Source organism: Mesocricetus auratus, unplaced genomic scaffold (genome assembly GCF_017639785.1).
Source record: "Mesocricetus auratus isolate SY011 unplaced genomic scaffold, BCM_Maur_2.0 Super-Scaffold_100007, whole genome shotgun sequence".
Taxonomy (NCBI): Eukaryota; Metazoa; Chordata; class Mammalia; order Rodentia; family Cricetidae; genus Mesocricetus; species Mesocricetus auratus.
Window position 1 is genome coordinate 83615687 of NW_024429191.1, and position 22764 is coordinate 83638450.

General features: G+C 38.6%; 1 protein-coding gene across 2 annotated transcripts in view; it reads left to right on the forward strand.

Moving 5' to 3' along the window:
* Positions 1-22736, forward strand: part of Ddx42 (DEAD-box helicase 42) — a 36574-nt gene extending 13838 nt beyond the window's left edge. For both annotated transcript variants that reach the window (XM_040749945.1, XM_040749944.1), the window contains exons 4-18: positions 3113-3174; positions 4481-4517; positions 5261-5410; positions 7088-7192; positions 9216-9335; positions 10336-10512; positions 11284-11412; positions 12040-12139; positions 12569-12616; positions 13279-13376; positions 14982-15258; positions 16515-16741; positions 19175-19285; positions 20143-20244; positions 21060-22736. In XM_040749945.1, coding sequence (XP_040605879.1) covers positions 3113-3174; positions 4481-4517; positions 5261-5410; positions 7088-7192; positions 9216-9335; positions 10336-10512; positions 11284-11412; positions 12040-12139; positions 12569-12616; positions 13279-13376; positions 14982-15258; positions 16515-16741; positions 19175-19285; positions 20143-20244; positions 21060-21734 — 2418 coding nt within the window. In that variant the 3' untranslated portion in view covers positions 21735-22736. The remainder of the gene's footprint in view (positions 1-3112; positions 3175-4480; positions 4518-5260; positions 5411-7087; positions 7193-9215; positions 9336-10335; positions 10513-11283; positions 11413-12039; positions 12140-12568; positions 12617-13278; positions 13377-14981; positions 15259-16514; positions 16742-19174; positions 19286-20142; positions 20245-21059) is intronic.
* Positions 22737-22764: the final 28 nt, after the last annotated feature.

The following is a 22764-nucleotide window of genomic DNA, read 5'->3' on the forward strand; positions in this document are numbered from 1 at the left end:
TTTTTAAAAATATTTATCTGTTTATGTATTTAAATATATACTTTGTCTTCATGTACATCTACAGACCAGAAGAGGGTAGGATCCCATTATAGATGGCTGTAAACCACCACGTGGTTGTTTGGAGTTGAACTCAGGACCTCTGGAAGAACAGAAGTAGCCAGTGCTGTTAACCGTTGAGCCATCTCTCCAGCCCCTAAAAAAGAATTATAAGACAATTAAGCTCTTGGTTTTGTTGTTTTAGGTTTAAATTTAGATTTAATTTATAGTTTTATAATCTGATATGGCTCTTTTTGAATGTATAATTTGAGAATGACCACATTTTCTTGCTTGACATTTAAACAGTTGAAGTTCTTTGGAGGTTAAATCTTTTGAGTATACTAACATGTTCCTGGATGTCTTTGGTATAGTATTAGTAGATTTATTTAGCTATGAGAAGAGAGCTCAGTTGTCAGATTTTTGAAGAGTGTCAGTCTCTAATACGAGTTCCTAATGTCAAATGCCAACTTCTACAATGTATGCACTTTTCAAGAACTTGAATTTGATGGTTTATTTTTATACAGTGTTCTAAAGAAAGATTTATATAGGCTTACAGGAATGTGTGGAGTTGGAGAGATGGCTCAGTAGGTAAGAGCACATTACTGGTCTTCCAAAGGACCTGGGATAAACTCCTAGTACCCACATGCAGCTCTAAACTCTCTATAACTCCAATTCCAGGAAATCTGATATGCTATTCAGCCTTCCATGTGTACCAGGCACACACAGCATGTACACTTACATGCATGAAGGCAAAACATTCATACACATAAAATAATATATAAATAATGATAAATGTTTAAAAAGAAAAAAAGAATAAGCTAGACCTGGTGATGCAGATCTTTAATCCTAGAATTCAGGAGGAAGAGGCAGGTGGATCTCTGAGTTTGAGGCTAGCTTAGTCTACAGAGTGAGTTCCAAGACAACCCTTGGTTATACAGAGAAACTCTGTCTTAAAAAAAAAAAAAAGAATATGTTCTGCCAGTGTAGTGATTTGCTTCCTATTGTAATGGCATTGTTGGTGTTGTTTTCAGTTTATAGCCTAGCCCTGTCTCTAGCAATTCAGTCCCTCGAAAAATAGTTTTATGTAATGTTTCTTTTAAAAATAATTCCCCTTTAATGGACACATTTGGTTTATACAACAGCTGATCGTACCATGATATGTGTAGTGACTTTTTTTTTTTAAGGGTACAAGGGCTGGAGAAATGGCTCAACAGCAGTTACAAGAGTACCTTCTGGGTTTGATTCCCAATACTTTCATAGCAGCTCACATTCTTCAATAATTTCAGTCCCAGGGGATCCAGTGCCACCTTCAGTCTCTATAAGCACTCTACACACATGGTACACAAATATACATACAGGCAAAACATACACACACATAAAATTAGATTAAGAAAGATGGATATCAACACTGAAATAATTATTTTTTCCTAAAGCCTTCTTTATGACAAAAGGCTTTAGGAAAAAATAATTCAGTGTTGATTTCCAAATATATAAAACAAAGGATCATCCTGGCGGTGGTGGCACACGCCTTTAATTCCAGCACTCGGGAGGCAGAGGCAGGCAGATCTCTGGGTGTTCGAGGCCGGGCTGGACCAACACCCTCAAACAATACAGAAAAACCCTGTCTCATAAAAACAAAAAAAAAAAAAAAAGAGAAACCAAAGGATCACTTTAGATAGTGATTTGTTGTCATTTTTGGAGTATGTAAGAACTGCCCATGGAACACATAACAACTATGCATGTTTAATTCCACTCCCTGAAGATTTTAATTTAGTGGATTTTTTAAACATAATTTTTTAAAATTTATTAATTCATTACATATACAGTGTTCTGCCTGCATGTATGCCTGCATGCCAGAAGAGGGCACCAGATTTCATTATGTATGGTTTGTGAGTAACCATGTGGTTTCTGGGAATTGAACTCTGGAAAAACGACCAGTGCTCTTATCCTCTGAGCCATTTCTCCAGCCCAATTTAGTGGATTTTTTAATAGCACATTTTTCAACCTTATTCCTATTTATAGTTGGATAATTTTTATAATAGGGGTTTTGTTTTGTTTTCGAGAGACAGTCTTTGTGTAGCCCTGGCTGTCCTGGAACTCACTATGTAGACCAGGTTGGCCTCAAACTCGCAGAGATCCACCAGCCTTTGTCTCCCAAGTGTTGGGATTAAAGATGTATGCCACTATGTCTGGCTTTAGGGCTGTATTGTTGGAAAATGTTTAGAAGCATCTCTAACCTCTGCCAGCCTGTATAACTATTCTTATCTACCCCACTTCACCCTCAGATTGAGAAAGCAAAATTGCCAGATGTTGGGAGGCAGGATCATTGCAGGATTAGGTATGGTAGCATAGCCTATGATCCCAGCACTTGCAGCACTAGACAGGCTGAAGCAGGAGCATCACTAAGTGGAGACCCAGCATAGGCTGCGTAGAAAGACCTTGCCTCAGAAAGATCCTCCCTTTCAAAAAAAATTAATAAGTAAAAGAAGAAGAAAGGGGGAAGGGAAGAATCACTCAAGTTCAGAGCCATTCTTCCAAAATAAGAGCCAGAACTTAATATATACCCTCTGCCCCAAGCTATACTTAGGGAAAGATTGATTTGCTCAAATTTAAGAACATCTGTAGCCAGTTACTTCTTTTTCTAAAAAACTACCAAAGGCTATTGGTGGTGAATTAAGCATTTTTAAAAAATTATATGCAATGGGGCAATAGATGCACACACCATTAATACCAGCCCTTGGGAGGCAGAGCAGGCAGATATCTGTGAATTCAAGGTCAACCTGGTCTACAAAGCTACATAGAGAAGCCGTGTCTCAAAAAAAAAAGTATATGCATTTTTATGTACATGTATATGTGCTACAGTAAAAAAAATTGTTAAATCCATATATAGAAAAAGACATTTGAATATTTGTGTTTGAAAAATGTCAAAGCTTCCTGAAAGATTACATGAAAATGCATAAATGACAAAACAAAATGGAAAGCTATGGACATATTTCAATGTATAAATTGTTCATAATGAAATCTCTTTTTCGGTGTTTTAAATTGATATGATTCCATGAGCCTTTTGTTTCATTAGGATCAGGCGGCAAGAGACATGAAAAGACTTGAAGAAAAGGACAAGGAAAGAAAAAATGTAAAGTAAGTTTTCTTCACTCTTAACAAAGGTTACATATTCTTAAAAGGTTTATAAAGGAAAGAATATTAAAGTACACAAAGATGATCTTTATTTGAGATATCTCTATCTTGGAGTGTTTCTGTAGGTATGAAGGTGGCAGAGTCTTTGCATTTGTGAAAACTAAAGACATTCTGTTTGGTTATAAATAATTGTCCAGGAAATGGGAAATGAATTATTGTGAGGGTAAGGAAGCATTGTTAACTAAAGTTTGGGTTCATTGTTTTTTATTTCATCTTATAATAATTTTTAAATAGACTAGTGCCTGTATAATCAATATTTAGAAGTTTTGAGTATATAATAAAACCATATGAAATTAGGAATAAATAAAACCTAATTTCATCTAAAAAATGATATTATTCTTCAGCAACCAAACCCTGAACTTGAATGCTTTGTTTTCTGGGAAAGAAATCGGTTTCCTTTGCTGAATATACTCCTAAAACCTTTTTGCTAGACATGGTTGGGCCTTTTTCTCTCTTTGCTTGACAATCAGTCTTGCCCAAACCTCTCTATGCCAAATGGAGAATCAGCCATCATTTGGTGCTTGCTGTGTGTAGCAGTCCTCTGGTAGCTGCCCTATGCTGGTAGTGTTGTGCTCAGGTTGCCTTCGGGATAGCAAATGCTCTGAGTTAGGTAGAAAGTGGTTAGAAAGGGATGGCTGTGGAAAGTAAGCAATAATACTCTATGCAGTAGACTAAGAGTTGCAGAAAGTGACAGTAGTTCCACTCTCCATATGAGATACTAGTTTTAGCTCCTAAGTCATGAAAGAATTAATACAGTTTTCCTTTCTCTCCCCATCTCCAAGGTAACTGATTTTGACTGAGAGCAGATATTCTAGAGCTAGAACCTGCAGGAACAATAAAGTTGTGATATTCTTTCTATTGTATACTAAACCCAGGAGGGTTTTGTTCTTTTTGACTTGTAATACTTTATACAACAATGTTATGTTTGTTGTATATATATATTGACAAAGCATAGGGTCCTTTGGTACCTGTCTTCATGAAGAAGGGTTTTTACTTCTTACATCAGTTGATGTTTCTAGGGGTACCATCATCTTACTGATAAAAGAGGGAAAGTTTATTTAGCTCATGGAATTAAGGCACACATATTTATTTTGGGTGTATCATTTACAGTATGCTTATTGCTTCTTTATTCTCGTTAGTGTTGAGAGTTCCTATACTGTTTGGAATTCAACACTAATCTGCTGTAAGTATGGAGCTGGGTATGTGGAACATTTGCAGGGAAGTTTGTTTTCTCCGCTTGTTTTTCCAGGGGTATTCGAGATGACATTGAAGAAGAAGATGACCAAGTGAGTTCCTATGCAGTATTTCTATCTTTTATTTTTACCCCCACAAAGTCTATACTGGGGACAGGTTAGAGCTTTTCTTCACTGAATGACTTGCTTCTTTTCTACTTGTGTGACCTGTTAGTAAGATATTCACACAGCTTTCCCCCATATTGAAGGTAGAATTTTTGATGAACTAACAAAAAATAGCAAATATGAACTTGTATTCAGTGTTGGGTTTTTTTTTAATCCAAATTTTAAGTTTACTGTGATAAACCAGTAGTAGAGTGGCGTGGGTTCTGTTGGTGTCCTTTGCCTCTTTGCAGTAGTTGTTTGAGATTCCTGCATTTTAGGTAGAATATCAGTAACTTCATTAGTACTTCCTTTTTCCATTGTGTAGTTGTGAGATGGTGAATGCCATAGACCTCTCCAGGTTTATGACCTCTCTAATCAATGTCAGCTTCCAACTTGGAGTGGTGTAAAGCCAAAGCATGTATTCTTCAGCTCTGGACAGGGTAGTGAGATGTCCCTACAAACAGGAAGGCTTCTATTAAGTAAGCCAAATTATTGTGTAATACTAGTTGTCTTATTCATTGATTCTGAGTATTGCTATTGTAAAAGAAATCACTGCTAGTGAAAGTCTATCCTTATGTGATAGGTATTTGTTTATATTATGTATCTTATGGTATACTATTTGCACTGATTACAAAGATAGAAATGTTTCTGATTGTGCTTAGATTTGATTATGCTCTTGTGCTTTCCTGCAGGAAGCTTATTTTCGATACATGGCAGAAAACCCAACTGCTGGGGTGGTTCAGGAGGAGGAGGAAGACAATCTGGAATATGATAGTGATGGAAATCCGATTGCACCGTCCAAAAAAATTATTGATCCTCTTCCTCCCATTGATCATTCAGAGGTATTAGATTTCTTTCTTTGTTTCAAACTGATACAGTTTCATAGTTGGGGATCTTAATTTCTGCTAAGTGGTTGAATCAGAAAGTCCATGAAGCAAGCATAGCCTAAAAACTTGCTCACTGTAATATCAGTACTTACAACGCAGGGGGAGGAGGAAAGTCAAAAGTTTTAGGTCAACCTACACCATATAGTGAGTTGCAGCTTAACTTTGGATACTGAATGAGACTCTGTTTCGAAACGGAAAGGTGCTGGGTGGTGGTGGTGGCGGCTGCAGTTGCACACCTTTACTCCCAGCACTCAGGAGGCGGAGATAGGCAGATCTGTTGAGTCTGAGCCAGCTTGGTATACAGAGAGTTCCAGGACAGCCAACGCTACACATAGAAACCCTATCTCTAGAAACAAACAAAAACCCCAAAGGGCTTGTTGTAAACAGTTTCATACTCTAAAAAGAAAGCTTGGAGCTGGGGATTTCACCCAGTAGGTAGAGTACTTGCCTGCCATGCACAGAGCCTGCTGTTGAATCCCCAACATTTCCTAAAACCAGCTGTGGTGCATACCTCTAATCCCTGCACTATAAAGGCTAGCCTTCCTATGTATTAAAACATTCTCTCAAAAAGCAATCAAAACAAATCAACCAAAATAGGCTTGGTCATTACTTTTAATAGGCTATGTGAGCAATTTCATGGTTTTAAAGACTTGTTTTGGAACTGGAGAAGTGACTCAGCGGTTAAGAGTGCTGTTTTTCTTCCAGAGAAGCTAAGTGTGGGTCATAGCATCCACACTTACATCATACAGCTCACAACCATTTATAACTCTACTTCTAAGGAATCTGATGTCCTTTCCTCGTCTGTTTGCATATATGACAGACATTCTCACAGCCACATACATAATAATAAAAAATGTTTAGTGGTTTTTAATATGTGATGGGGATGGTATATGCACTTGACTGCAGTATCCAAGGAAGGAGGCCAGGAGAGGGGGCACTGACCTCTGTGGAGCTGGAGTTAAAAGCAGTTATGAGCCACCCAAGGTGGATGCTGGACCTGAAGTTGGATCCTCTGCAAGAGCACCATACAGTCATTTCTCCAGTATTAACTCCATGCTTAAAAAAAAAAAAAAGAACTGAAGACAAAGTTATCTCTAAAGGAAGTACTGGAAATGTTTTAAATGCTTGGAGCTGGATGAATTGCCTAATCCTAAACATAGTTAAATGTTATTTGTGGAATAATTGCTTTAAAAAAAATGTTTACTAGGTGATGGTATCGCAAGCCTTTAATCCCAGCGCTTGGGAGGCAGAGACAGGTGAATCTCTTGTTAGTTTGAGGCCAGGCTGGTCTACAAGGCAAATTCCAGGACAGCCAGGACTACACAGAGAAACCCTGTCTCAGAAAACTAAAAAAAAGTTTTATCTGAGACCTTTAACACTACAATAATTCTGCTGCATATTTTTTAGTGTGAGGTATCTTTGGGAAGTAGGTTGATACCTATTTTAAAAGTAGGAATTGGGAAAAATATACACTGTGCTTTTTAGGAATGTGTGTCAAGAATAAGTGATTTCACTTTCTAACAAGAATGCCTTTGTTTTTAGAATATTTGTGAAAAATAATTATACATTAAAATCAAACTTACAGGATTGACTCTTGAATTCTAGACTAACTTTGAATAATTGGACCTGCAGATTGACTATCCACCATTTGAAAAAAATTTTTACAATGAACACGAGGAGATAACCAACCTCACTCCACAGCAGTTAATAGACCTGCGGCATAAACTCAACCTTCGGGTAAGAATCATTAAGCAAGTATTCTTACATTAATGTAGGTTTGGGTGTAGAATTATTGTTTATCTAGATAGTAACCCTAGGTTTATTTCCTAGTGTGAGTAATAATTACAGCCCTGGGGTATGTGTGTCCTGATTTGATTGTTTTAGTTCTATAGATGGTATTTCATAAAGTTTATTTCAGTTTTAACTTTCCCTTTTTAAAACCTGTGGGGGAGGGGCTGGTGTAGGTGTGTGTGGGTGTGACTGAAGTGCCTTTACCTGATGAGTCTTTTCACCAGCCCTGTATTTTGTTTTGTGTATTTAGTCAGCTTTGTACTATGCTGGGTGGGTAAGGAATGAAAGGTAGAAAGCTCCTCTTCAGAGACAGGAAGTAGAATTAATAACAGATGTGAACAACCATGAAATGTTAGAATATTTTGAAATTACAATACATTTGCTTCAAGTTATATATATTGATTTTTTTTTTTTGCAAGATTTATTTATTTAACTGGGCGGTGGTGTTGCAAGCCTTCAATCTCAGCATTTGGGAGGCAGAGGCAAGCAGATTTGAATTCAAGGCCAGCCTGGTCTACAGCGCTAGTTCCAGGACAGCTAGGGCTATTACACAGAGAAACCTTGTCTTTAAAAACTGAGAAAAAAATTGTTATTTAATGCATGAGTCCCTATGTGCATGTTCTCTTTTATGCCAGAAGGCATCAGATCCCACTAGAGATGGTTGTGAACCACCATGTGGTTGCTGGGAATTGAACTCAGAACCTCTGGATGGACGGCCTTAACTGCTTGGCCATCTCTCTAGCCCCTGGTGAACTCTTTTTAAAATATTAAATAAATGAGGAGGCCTGGAGAGTTGGCTCAGTTGTTGCTTAATTATGAAGACTGAAGTTTAGATATTTCTACGTAACAAGTAGGTATCCCACAAACACCTGTTAATTAAACTCAGAGGGATCAGACCTTCTCTTGATATACACACACAAATCTCACACAAATCTTTTTTTTTTATTATTCAAATAAGAGATTGTCTTTTAAAAACCTACATAAAATTTTGCAATAATACTTTAAATTGCCCACCAAAAAATTGAGTTGTTCATTTACTATATTGTTTAGAATGTTTTTATATGTTAAAGTTAAATAGCAGAGAAAATATGTTAGTTTACTCTAGTGTGAATAACTGATCTGTTTCTACCTTAAGTTGCTATATGCATATGTGTGCATGTGAGCACAAATATGTTAGTCCTGTTGTTTTTCAAGAAATTACTAGGACTCCCTCCCCTAAGATCTTCATTAGTACTAGGTTGGGGTGGTGACAAACACCTTTAATCCCAGTACTCAGGAGGAAGAGGCAGGTGGGTCTCTGAGTTTGAGGCCAGCCTCGTCTACAGATTGAGTTCCAGAGAATGGGTTTACAGAGAAACCCTGTCTTGAAAAACAAATTTTAAAAAAAAATCTTAAGTAATAAAATCCTTACTAGTAATCACTAGCTTCATCAGAGAAGCAATGAAAAGTTACTACTACTGTGTACACAAAATAATCCCCATTCTTTGCTCAGTTGGAACAAGGCTTGATAGTGTCTAGACCATCACTAGGAGAAGTGTTAACTCTTGAGACATTGATTGTTTGCATCTTTCTAACCAGTGGCTATAGATTTGATTTTAATCTTATTTGCAGTTTTAATTTACTTCAAGAGTGAATCTTAGTTTTTGTTATCCTTGTTAATGTTTATTCATAGTGGCAAAAATAATGTAAATGACTTTTCCAGTTAAGTAATTTGTTTCTATCTCTTAGGAGAATTGATTTTAAGATAGTTTTAGGTACTTAGTCATTTAAAATCATTTTATTGAATTATGTGAGGAATTTTTTTCATGAGACCCTCATGTTTGAGGATTTACCATTTTGGTATGTGGTTTTGCTTTCACACTTTTCACTCTTTGTAATCTAGCTAAAATGCATCTGAGTGAGTATTGTTGTACTTTAAATGCTGCTTAAGTGAAAGTACTGGTATACTGGTGATTGTCTTTGTCTCTAGGTCTCTGGCGCTGCACCTCCTAGACCAGGAAGTAGTTTTGCTCATTTTGGGTTTGATGAACAACTTATGCACCAGATTCGGAAGTCTGAGTACACACAGCCAACTCCAATACAGTGTCAGGTATATAAAATATAATGGGAGGAAAATGAAGCAGAGTGATAAAAAAATCTATAATTTTATTTTAAAATCCCCTTTTTTGTGTGTGGTTACAATACTAGGGATCAAACCCAGGGCTTCATACAAGCTAGGCAAGCAAATCCTCTTCTAAACTGTATTTAAAGTTCTGAAACTTACAAAAATTGAAGAAAAATGAAAATTCTTCACTGATATAAGAAGTTACTGAGTGTCTGGAAAGTGTGTTTTTATTCTTGCTAAATACCTTGAAAATATGATATGAAGACAATACAAAAAAGATTTGTCCATGGATATATTTGGTGTTTTGGATGACCAGAATTCCTTTGTATATGACCTGGAAATTAAAAAAAAATTTTTTTTACTCAAGTAATAGCTCTGTTTCCCATTCAAATGTGGGGTTTATTTATTTCTTTACAAAAAAATAAGAAATTTATGTATATGAATGGTCTATTTATTTTTGAGGGGGAGAACATAAAATACTTTATTTTGTGCATATTGTGTATTTTGCTTATATATATATATGTCTGCTCACCACTCTTATGCAGTGCCCATAGAGGCAAGGGGATTGAGTTGGATCTCTTGGAACTAGAGTCACAGACAGTTATGGGCTACCATGTGGTTGCTCAGTATTGAACTCACGCCCCCTGGAAAAGCCACCAGTGAACCTAACCTTTGTGTCATCTTTCCAGCCCCATTCAAAAAAAATTTAATGGTTTCTGTTATAAAACATGTTTGGTTTTTTTTTTTTCAACATATGGATACAAATGGGAGTCACTCCTTTTTTATAAATTATGGTTAAGCCAGATGAAGATATTACATTATTTACTTTAAATCCATTTGATGGGGATGTCAGGATTCAGCTAGTGTGTGGCCCGGGATATTTTTGTTCTATTTAAATGAATGTCACCAGTAGTAATTTCCCCAAGCTTAACTTTAGAATTGAAATTTTAGTATGCATACCTTTTCTTTCTTCCCTCTTGTCTAGGGTGTGCCTGTAGCATTAAGTGGTAGAGACATGATTGGTATTGCTAAAACAGGCAGTGGGAAAACTGCAGCCTTTATTTGGCCCATGTTGATTCACATAATGGATCAGAAGGAATTGGAACCAGGAGATGGACCAATCGCTGTGATTGTGTGTCCCACTAGGGAGCTTTGTCAACAGGTATGCGCTTTGTGTAAAAGGCTCCTTTCCACATTTGAACTACCAAGAGACAGTGAATAGAATGACCTATGAATTCCTAGTTGTTGCTTTGATGTGCATGCATTGGCACGCACATACATGTGAGACCTGAGGTTGACTTTGTGTGTCTTCCTGGATTCATCTTCACATTTGCTGGGTGGTTACTGCTAGTCTGGCTATAGCATTCTGTCTCCATTTCCCAGATGCTTCTGGGGTTATTGGCAGGGCACCATGCTCACCTAGCTTTTATGTGGGTTCTAGAAGTCCTCACACTTGCATGGCAGATGCTTAACCCACTGAGCCCTCTTCCCAACCTCCCCCTGTCTTGAAAAAAAACAAACAAACCAAAGAATTTTGATTTTTAAATCATGTTCTAGGTTTTGGTATCTCTCCCACCCGTATTTGTTTTCATCTGGTGTTTGTTTGTTTGTTTTGTTGGTTTTGGTTGTTACTATTGTTTTGGTTGTTGTTGGTGGTATGGGTATGTGTTCAATAATAGGAATTACACAAGTTTTAAACTATACGCCCAACCTCTTCTGTTTATATTGTTCTAGTTTTTGTTTTTTTCAGTTAGTATCACATTAAATTACCCAGACTTCCTCTTAAACTTTCCAGGTACCTAGAATTAGAAGCCTGTGCTAGGTTTTGTTTTTCTGTAATAGAACACACTGTGTTGTTTAGAACTCTCTTGAGCAATAGTAAAAGTATTTTGTTAAAAACTTACTGTTTTTTAAAATATTAATGACTTTTTAGATCCATGCAGAATGTAAGCGGTTTGGGAAAGCATATAATCTTCGATCGGTGGCAGTATATGGTGGAGGGAGCATGTGGGAGCAGGCCAAAGCCCTTCAGGAAGGAGCCGAGATTGTTGTGTGTACCCCAGTAAGTATACCTTGTGTTAGTGCTTCTCGATCCCTCTTGATATAGAAAACAGGATTACTTTTGAAGGGAATTCCCTGTAAAATGTAAAGCTAGGTTGGGAATATTCTGGTGAGGTGCTGCCTTTCGTTTTGGTTTAATTATGATTAGTTGACTAAACCACAATCTCGTTATAACATTCATGACCCATGCATTAGCAGCTCCAAGTTCCTTCCTGTTTCAAACAGTTTTTCTTAGGCTCTCCTAAAAGCTGGATCTGTGACTATCAAGAATGTGAAGAATATAAAGATACTTAACGTTTAGAGCACCCAGAGAATGTAGTTATACATTCAAATTCATAAGCTTTTAAGTCTTTTCAGAATATATTACATGAATGCTTCTGGCCCATTTTAAACTATAATTAATATAAAGGAAGAGCTTATGTTTTAGAATTCTATATTTGCTCAGTATGGTGGAATATGCCTTTAGTCCCAGAACTTAAGAGGTAGAGACAGGTCACTCTTTTTCTGAGTTTGTTGTATAAAGGTTGTCAGATCAATATCTATTTCTGTCTAAGAATTGACACTTTCCAGGAGTATAGCTGCTGTAAATGTCCTTTTATATTTAGTATTCATTTTGTGGCTCTCACAGGGTCGGCTGATTGATCATGTGAAGAAAAAAGCTACTAATCTTCAAAGAGTCTCTTACCTTGTGTTTGATGAAGCCGATCGGATGTTTGACATGGGATTTGGTATGCTTTGAGTATCAGTTTCTTGTGTTCCCGCCCTCAAGTTAGTTATTCTGTGTCTTCCTAGAGTTAATCAGTACTTTAATCATGAAAGAAGGGATAGGCCAAGCCATGAGCCATTTTGTGGGTGTTTTTGAAGGGAAGTGTGCTAGTCTTGACTGTGTTGAGAAAATTTACAAGTGCTCATAACAGAGGGCATGTTTTCTGTTTTTGTTTTTACTCACAGCCTTTGAAGGTTCTTGGGTGGGTGAATGCTAAAGCATCCAAGGTCCTTCCCTGGTCTCTTTGGCTTGACCACTATCTACCCAGTATGAAATTTCATACTGAATGATGCCTAGGATTTTTTAAACCTTGAAAGTTGTCATGTGGATTTTTCACAACTCTTTTAGCTGTATTACAGTATTGTGTTGATTACTGTTCTGTTTCTTTCAGAGTACCAGGTTCGGTCCATAGCAAGTCATGTCCGTCCTGACAGACAGAGTATGTATGAAGCAGCTTTATAATAAAACTATATTCATATTCAAAATGAACACCTATTTTTAAGTACTCACAGTTAAGTGATGATAACTGTAAAGGGGAGAGTTAATGACCATTTATTTACCCTAAAAAAGACCTTAGAGATTACTAGATGTAACTCTTGTACTTTTTGGTTTTGTTTTCCACAATACTGAACCTAAGTCTTCTGCATATTAGGCAAGCACTCTATGTCTCTGTGTTATATACATTTCTCCAGTCCCCCTTTTTTTTCATCTTTTTTTTAGGTAGAGTTTCATTAAGCTGACTGGGCTGTCCTTGAACACTCTGTATAACCTAGACAGGCCATAAGCGTGCAGTACTCCTGCCTCATCCTCCAAACACCTGGGACTACAGATCTATGCCACCAGGCCCAGCAAACTGCTCACTTTTTTTTATAGCTACTAAAACTGAAATTAAAGAACTTGCTGCAGTTTAGTTGCTGATTTGAAATCAGGACATTTTCCTGAACCATTTTGACAACTCATTTCTTGATTGAAAATGAAGTAAAAACAATACAAAGAAAAACATTTTTATTTAGTTGAATCAGTTACATTATAGAACCTTAACCAGTGGATTCAATAAGAAATGCTTGTTTTTTTGTTTTTGTCTTTGTTTTAATCTTTTAGCTCTCCTATTCAGTGCAACTTTTCGGAAAAAGATTGAAAAATTGGCCAGAGACATCTTGATTGACCCTATTCGAGTGGTACAGGGAGACATTGGAGAGGTAATATTACATAAGGCAGGGTGGCTCCTGGGATTTTTCATAGGGACATAAATTTTAATTTTTTTTTTATGGGGTTTTTTGAGACAGGGTTTCCCTGTGTAGCTTTGGAGGCTGTCCTGGAACTAGCTCTGTAGACCAGGCTGGCCTCGAACTCACAGAGATCCGCCTACCTCTGCCTCCCGAGTGCTGGGATTAAAGGCATGCGCCACCAACGCCCGGCAAATTTTAATTCTTAAGTAATGATTTTGTTGTTTTTGTGTGTGGGGGGGTTCTGTATGTAGTCCTGGATGTCCTGGAACTAGTCCTGTAGATCAGCACTCTGCCTTCTGAGTGCTAGAATGAAAGGCAAGCACCACCATACCTTGTCCTTCAGTAATGAGTTAAAAATTAAAATGTTATGTATGGTGCAACAAGATTTAGATTTGCTTTAAGATGAACAAGTTGAGGGGAGTGGCAAGTGTTGCTGTATGGAAGCTGAATGATAGGTATATAGGAATTATATTTGTTTCATCTTTTTTTTTTTTTTTTCAATTAGAAACAAGCTTGCTTCACATGTCAATCCCAGCTCCTTCTCCCTCTCCTTCTCCCCTGCCCCCCACCAATCCCGGCAACCCTGTTTGTTTCTTCAAGACAGGATTTCTGTGTGTAACTTCCCTGGCTGTCCTGCTTTCCAAGTGCTGGGATTAAAGGCGTGCACTACATGTGTTTTTTTGACATGTTTTTTAAAAAGTTTTTTTTTTTTTTTTTTTTGGTTTTTGTTCTTTTGACACAGCTTTTCTCTGTGAAACAGTCTTGGCTGTCCTGGAACTCACTCTGTAAAAACCAGGCTGGCCTGGGTCTCACAGAGATCCACCACCTGCCTTTGCCACACGAGTGCTGTGTGCCCAACCACTGCCCAGCGGTTTTTGAGTTTTAAAAGAACTCAAATGGTGGCGCACACCATTAATCTTAGCACTCGGGTGGCAGAGGCAGGCAGATCTCTGTGAGTTCGAGGCCAGCCTGGTCTACAGAGTGAGTTCCAGGACAGGCTCCAAAACAATACAGAGAAACCCTGCTTCGAAGAAAAAAAAAAAAAAAAGAAAGAAACTCAGTAAGTTAGACTGGGACATTGAAATGATTGTTTAAGCAGTCTGTATAGGGTGGCATAGAATAATTTTGGAGCCAGTAAGAGTAAGATTGATTTCGTGCTTACCTACATGTGGCCTTATGTGGTAATTTCTCTGAATTGGAATTTGGAATTCAGTTAAGGTTGTCTAGAGAATTCCTTGGGGACCAGTAGGATGACTCAGCCAGTAATGGTACTTGTCTCTAAGTCTGAATTCAGTTCCCAGGACCCACATTGTCGAAGGTGAGAACTAATTCCTGTAAGTTGTCCTCTGACCTTATATATGTGCCATAACACATGGAATTATGCACATACGGACCTACACACAAATGTAGTAAAAAAAGAATAGAAAAGAAAATCCTTAGATTACTTTCCCAGTTTTTGTTGTTGTTGTGTCTTGGTTAGGGTTTCTGTTGCTGTGATAAAGACCATGACCAAGCCAGGCATTGGTAGTGCATGCCACCAGTGTCACAGTTGCTGCTTATTTTATTTCCTCTCAGGCAAATGAAGATGTGACACAGATTGTGGAGATACTCCATTCTGGGCCTAGTAAATGGAACTGGCTTACCCGGCGTCTGGTGGAGTTTACTTCTTCAGGGAGTGTCCTCCTGTTTGTTACTAAAAAAGCTAATGCTGAAGAACTAGCCAATAACCTTAAGCAGGAGGGTCATAATCTTGGTCTACTCCACGGGGACATGGACCAAAGTGAAAGAAACAAGGTCATTTCAGATTTTAAGAAAAAAGACATCCCTGTCCTGGTGGCCACTGATGTTGCAGGTAAGAGTATGAATTTCACTATAACCTTAGTCTTTATGGGTGTTACTCTACCTTGTTATAGGACCTATAGTATCTGGTCAGGCCAATGGAATACTCCCAGTGTATCCTATATAGAGCAGCAGCCCTTTCATTTAGTGTTCTCTTTCATCAGAATAATACCCTTGCAACTAGAGTGCTTGGGGGAGGGGGGACATCTGTGCCCTTATGTCTACTATAGTGCATATCTTACATTAGTTAATCTTTTTTTTTTTGTTTTTTGTTTTTACGAGACAAGGTTTCTCTGTATTGTTTTCAAGGCTGTCGGTCCACATCAGTTAATCTTGAGTTTAGGCTTTATTCTACTTTTTAGCAACTACCCTTAAAAATAATTATTTTAGCTGGGCTGTGGTGGCCCATCCTTTAATCCCAGCACTAGGGACTCAGAGGCAGGAGGATCTCTGAGTTCAAGGCCAGCCTGGTCTACAGAGAAACTTCCAGGACAGTTAGAACTACACAGAAAGAAATCCTGTCTCGAAAAACAAATAAAAAAAACAAGAAAGTATACCTAGTACTTTGGACCTACAAGGAGGTTCATCGGGTACTTGCCAATCAATCCTGACAGCATGAGCTAGGGGTATACAGTGGAAGGAGAGAACTGATTCTTAAAAGCTTCCTTTGTTTTTTTTTTTTTTTCAAGACAGGGTTTCTCTGCATTGCTTTGGAGCCTGTCCTCGAACTTGCTCTGTAGATCAGGCTGTCCTCAAGCTCACAAACATAACGCCTGCCTCTGCCTCCCAAGTGCTGGGATGAAAGGCGTGCACACCAATGCCTAAGTTTTCTTTGCCCTCTACAAGTGCTGTGTTATGTGCATGCATAAACACACACACACAAGGCTCTGGGTACTGAACACCAGTTCTTATGCAAATGCATTACTAACTGAATCCCTAGAAGGCTAACTTGTGTAAATTTTTTGTTTTTGTTTCTTGAAATAAGTTCTTATGTATCGCCCAGGCTATATTGAACTCTAGAGCCTCTTGCCTCTATCTTCAAAGTATTGGGATTAAGGGTGTGATTCCAGTAAAATTATCCACAGTATATACATGTTTGTATGTATGTAAGTATGTAAGTAAAATACTCCCAATAGAGTGAACTACTTCATACCCATAAGCTTGCCTGGATAGGAAAATGCTTGCTCTTATAAGTAGCATTTCTAGTTACTTTGATTTTCTTTTAACTGTAAGTAAAAAGTAAAAAAATCTGAATACTTTCTATTTCAGCCCGTGGTCTGGACATTCCTTCAATTAAGACAGTCATTAACTATGATGTAGCACGAGATATTGATACCCATACTCATAGAATTGGCCGAACAGGAAGAGCTGGTGAGAAGGGTGTGGCCTATACCTTACTGACCCCAAAGGACAGTAATTTTGCCGGTGACCTTGTCCGGAACCTCGAAGGAGCCAACCAACATGTTTCCAAGGAACTCTTAGACCTGGCAATGCAGGTGAGGGTTGGGCCCTTGAAATTGACAGAAATTATACAACTGAGTAAGAAAGTTCAGCAGACAAAGTGAGGAAGATACATAAGAGCTTGGAAAGAATGTGGGCATGAAGAGTGTGGTTAATGTGTACACCTGGTACCATGGGGTGTTAGAATTTGTGTATATGTTCTTTCTCCAGTTTCTGTTAAAAGCTAGTCCTTTCTTTGGGCTAAAATCTGTTTTAGTTTCTCCTTCTTACCCTATAGAACACTTCTGTGTGTAAATTTAATCTCAGAAGATGCCTACTATTCTCTGTTCTTTTCCCTCAAGTGTTGTCTTTTTGAGGGATAAAATTAGATAGTCAGGTGGTTTGTTTATTTTTGCTACTAGAAATTGAATCCAGGGTTTTTTGGGACTGAATTACATCCCCTGCCTCTATTAAAATAGGCCTTGAGTGCTCTTACATACTGATACTTCATATCTCTGGCCATATTGATTGTCCACTTCCAGATACTCTGTTCCAAAACTAAGTAAAGCATTCTTAGTTTTACACCTTGAATCACTTATTCCATGCAGTTCTTAAATTGCAAGTGTATTCAGGAAAGTTCACTTTTGTTTTTATTGTGGTGCTAGAGCTTAAACTAGAGATCTTGCTTGTACTAGGCAAACATTTTATTTCTTGTTCCTCAAGACAAGTTCTAATAGTAGGAAATGTTTGTTTGACTAAGGCCAGTGCACTTGGCTGTTTTAGCCTGTGTGTAGCACAGCTGGATTATTGGGAATGCCTTTGTTTGTAACCTGGGTGCAGAAGAGGGAGAGAATGATGCTTTTTTTCCCCTTTCCTTAATGGAGAGCAAAACTAAAATTCTAAAGATATATTTGCATGGCTTTTTTCTTACACCCTTTTTGGGTCTTAGGTTTTCTGTGCTCAGTACCTTTTCCAAGCTTGTCAAACTTGTCAAGTATTTAGAAAAGTAGTACATAATTCTCATCGAAGCTTTAACACTGATGTCTGTGTTCTGCTTGTTTATTGTTTTGAGGCAGGGTCTCACTGTGTGACCCTGGTTGTCCTCACTGTGTAAACCAGGCTGCTTTGAACTGACATATCCTTCCACCTGCCTCTGCCTTCCAAGTGCTGGCTAAAGTCATTGTTTTTGTTGGTTTGTTTTGAGACAGCTGTGGCTGTTCCAGAGCTTGCTTGCTTGTTTTTTTGTTTGTTTCTTTTGTTTTCTGTTTTGTTTTGTTTTCTGTGTAGCTTTGGGGTCTATCCTGGCGCTTGCTCTGTAGACCAGGCTGGCCTTGAACACAGAGATCCACCTGCCTCTGCCTCCCAAGTTCTGAGATTTAAGGCATGCACCACCACCATCTGGACTAAATTAAATTTCTTTTTATTTTATGTGCATTGTTGTTTTTCCTGCATGTATATCTGTGTGAGTGCGTCAGATCTTGGAGTCACAGACAATTGTAAGCAGTCATATGGGCAATGGGAATTGAACTTGGGTCCTCTGGAAGAAAAGTCAGCGCTTTTGACCTGAGCCATCTCTCCAGGCCCTAAAGTCAATTCTTAATAAGCCTCATTTCAGCTAGCCCTTTTTCCTTCATTTCTGAATGTATTCATTCTTTATAAAGCTTTGCTCCTAACTATGTAAGCTTATGTTCAATGGTACTAATAGATGGGTTAAGAAATAAAAGTTAGCACTGGAGAGATGACCCCCATAGTTAAGAATACTTACTGCTTTCCCAACCACCTGTAACTTCCATCTCAGGGATTCAGTGCCCTCTGGCCTCTGTAGATGCCTCCATTTTACACTTGGTAAATATAAACTCTCACACACACTAATAAAAAAATATTTGTTTTGTTTTTTGAGACAGGGTTTCTCTGTGTGTCCCTGCCTCTCTTGGAACTCTGCAGACCAGGCTGGCCTCGAACTCGGGGATCTGCCTGCCTCTGCTTTCCAAGTGCTGCGATTAAAAAAGGATGCACCACCACCACCCAGCTTTTTTTTTTTTTTAAGAAAATATTAATTAATTTTCCTCTCTAAGGTTAGACATAGCCAGAGTAACTTTGTTACATTTTATGTTTGCCTAACCACTTTCCTTCCTGGAGGCTCTGAAAGAAGGAGCAGTAAGGGAAACCTTAGCTAAGCTCTAAGCAACCTGATAAATTTGGAGCGTTGGGCTACCAAAAAGAAGACAGGGTAGGGTTGGGGTGTGGCTCATTAGTATCATATTTGCCTGGAGTACTTGAAACCCTAGATGCAATTATACATGATAGGTAATGCTTGAGATCCCAGTGCATAGAGAATTGGTCATAAGGTTCAGAAATTCACCCAGGTTAAGGCAGGAAAGTTCTTCCTACTTACCCCTTTTTTTGTTTTGTTTTGTTTTTTGACCTGGTCCGCTTTATTTGGCCTTTTCTCCTTTTGTGGACTTAACCTTGAATTGTGTTCATTGCAGAATGCCTGGTTTCGGAAATCCCGCTTCAAGGGAGGGAAAGGCAAAAAGCTGAACATTGGTGGAGGAGGCTTAGGCTATAGAGAGCGGCCTGGGCTAGGCTCCGAGAATTCGGTGAGTCCATACTACAGCAATATTCTGACAGGTCCTGTGTTTTAAATTACAGTGATATTTTGATGTACCTGAAAGCCTCTTGAGTCCAAAACCCTGTCTCCCAGGGCAGGTGTATTTAATAATCAGCTGATGTGAGTCCATGAAATGCTGCTGTTTCTTATAATGAAACTTGCTGTGGAAGAAGCATGTATGTTTGCTTGGCTTACTTGACTTGCTCAGCATTAGTCTAGCTTTCATGGATCTCAAATTGCAATTCCAGTGTATATTTGAATTGCTGTCAGTATACATTCATGAAGCATTAGTGTTAAATTGGCATTATTGATAAACAGTATTCCCCATATTACAGTAATGTTGATTGTAGAAGTAATAGTGATTACTGATAATTATTGAGCACTTTATATGTGCCAGGGCCACTCTTAATATTATTTCAGTCTTTAAACCAATATAAGTGATTGCATCAGATGAAACAAAGTTACACAGCAGCAAATGTTGAAATAGATTCAGATTTTTATTGGTGTCACTTCAGATCCTATGAAGCTACATAGCATCTTTAGCATATGTAATTAATGAAATGTTGATATAATATTCACTCATATGGGTATAATTTGATAGCATTCTGATCACTGGGGTTAGTTCCCAGAAATAAATGCACTGGGTTGAGGGAACTTAAGCATTTTTAAATCCCTCTTCATTATAATACCTTTTCTTACAAAGGAAGTAACTTCTTAAAAAAAAATACCGAGCGCCTACTGCAGCCCTGGATCTGGATTTTGAGTGTAATAAGGCTATCTGTGGCAGTTGCTTTACTATCAACTTCTCATTATTATGTTTGGTGTTTTGGTTTGTTTTTTTTTCAGGATCGAGGAAATAATAACAATGTAATGAGCAATTATGAAGCCTACAAGCCCTCCACAGGAGCCATGGGAGATAGGCTGACAGCAATGAAAGCAGCTTTTCAGGTCTGAAATAAATACTCCGTTTTAAAAGCTTTCAACAGGGGGCTGGAGAGATGGTTCAGTGGTTAAGAGCATAGAGGATCCAGATTTGGTTTCTCAGCATCCACGTGGCAACTTACAACCGTCTTTCATTCCAGTTCCAGGGAATCTTGACACCCTCTTCTGGTTTGTACAGGCACCAGGCATGCATGTGGCACACACATAAATGTATGCATACAGGCCAGGCAGTGGTGACACGTGCCTTTAATCCAAGCCCTCAGAGGCAGAAGCATGGGGAGTCTATAGAACAAGCTCCAGGGAAGCTCAGACTACACCTAGAAACCCTGTCTCGGATAGGAAAAAAAAGTATACACAGGCAAAACACTTACAATGCATAAAAATAAATGTTTTTTAAAAAGGCTTTTAACAGGGCTGGAGAGATGGCTCAGCGGTGAAGAACACTGACTGTTCTTCCAGAGGTCCTGAGATCAATTCCCAGCAACCACATGGTGGCTTACAGCCACCTTGAATGAGATCTGGTGCCCTCCACCGGCATGCAGGCAGAAGACTGTATACACAATAAATAAATAAAATACTAAAAAAAAAAAGTTTTTTAACAATAAATCCTGGCAGAGTGGGAGACCTTCCTGAGATGGTGGTTGAGTCTGTAAGCTTCATGCTAGATTTAGAGCCTTCTATTTACTTGAATTCCACATAGAATTTTAACAGTATCCTGCCTGGATATGCAAGTAGGTTTTTTTATACTTTATCATTGTTAAACTTAGTTGTAAACTAAATTTTGTTGTTATACTTACTCCTGATGTCTTTTTCTCTTTCAGTCCCAGTACAAGAGTCACTTTGTTGCAGCCAGTTTAAGTAATCAGAAGACTGGAACTTCTTCTGCTGGGGCAAGTGGATGGACTAGTGCAGGAAGCTTAAATTCTGTTCCAACTAATTCAACACAGCAGGGCCATAATAGCCCAGATAGCCCCATCACCAGTGCTGCCAAGAACATTCCAGGCTTCAGCAGTTCTGGGAATATCAGCAGTGCCCCAGTGACCTACCCTTCTGTTGGAGCCCAAGGAGTCAACAACACAGCTTCAGGGAGTAACAGCCGTGAAGGGATTGGGGGTGGCAATGGGAAGAGAGAGAGATATACTGAGAACAGGGGTGGTGGCCGTCATAGTCATGGAGATGGAGGCAATCGGCATGGAGATGGTGGTCGCCATGGAGATGGATACCGTTACCCAGAAAGCAGCAGCCGTCATACTGATGGCCACCGACATGGAGAGAACAGGCATGGAGGAAGTACTGGCAGACATGGAGAGAGCCGGGGTGCGAATGATGGTAGGAATGGAGAAAGCAGGAAAGAAGGCTTTAATCGTGAAAACAGGATGGACCCCAAGGTGGACAGCAGCAAGATAGACAAAGTGGACAGCAAGTCAGATAAGACGCCTGATGGTTTTGCTGTTCCAGAGCCACCCAAACGTAAGAAAAGTCGATGGGACAGTTAGAGGGTATGTGAAAATCAGCGTGAATCAGTTGTCTTTAATTTTATTTTTAGAAAGGTTTTGGTAACTAGGTGTCTCAGGGCTGGGTTGGGGTCCAAAATGTACGGACCCCCTGCCCTTGGTGGAGAAATGGAGCGTGGAGACATTATACCTTCATCTGGTGTTCATTCAGATGTTTTCTTGGGAACCTGCATTGGTCCTGGAAAGCAGAGAGCTGGGAAGTTTTGTTTGCTCTGGGTGAGTTATAAGGAGGGTAAGTGGAAGATACTTAGGGAGAAAGGGCCTTATAAGGGCACAAAACTCACTCTAGGTTTATAATAGCTTATATTTTTTACTAAAAGGTCACCTTATAAACATCTATAAATTGGACTTTTTTCTTAGCTGTGGCCAAGCAGTCCTGTGTTTTTTTTTTTGTTTTTTTGTTTTTTTTTTTGAGTTGGCTTGTGTAAACCCAATCATTAATATGTTAGGGCTGCTTGGGAAGCAGTTTGGTGCTTTCAGGTATTTGCAGGGGAGGTACCTGATAGTCAGGTTCCCCGGACAGCTTTGTTTCTAGCCCTGAGATATAGAAGGGCAGCCTTCCAGACTCAGGCTTGGAGATCCTGAGCCACTAGGACTGAAGAATTCTGGTATCATCAAGGCCTGGGGCACTGCTAAATTTACCACTGAAAACCAACCCCAACAGTAGCTTCTATCTCATATTTTTTTTAACTTGCCCCAATAGTAGAAAAGTCTTCTGAAATGATTGATGATTTTTGTTCTATCTTGTTTATAAAAGGAAAAGAAATATACAAACTTTGAATCTTGTGATTTTTGTGAAGGTTTCTTTAAAATGTGCATTCCTCTCTGCTTGCTCGTTAGTAAATGTTTTACTACTGGGACCTGAGGGCTGTCGTTTCTACCGTACAGTAGTTGCTACATATTATTAAATTATGGCTTGGAACAGTACAGCCCGTGATGTGAAATGTGGGGAAGTGCTTGCTTATTAAACTATCAGAAAAGTTATCTCTTCTATTATCTTCATTTTATTCAA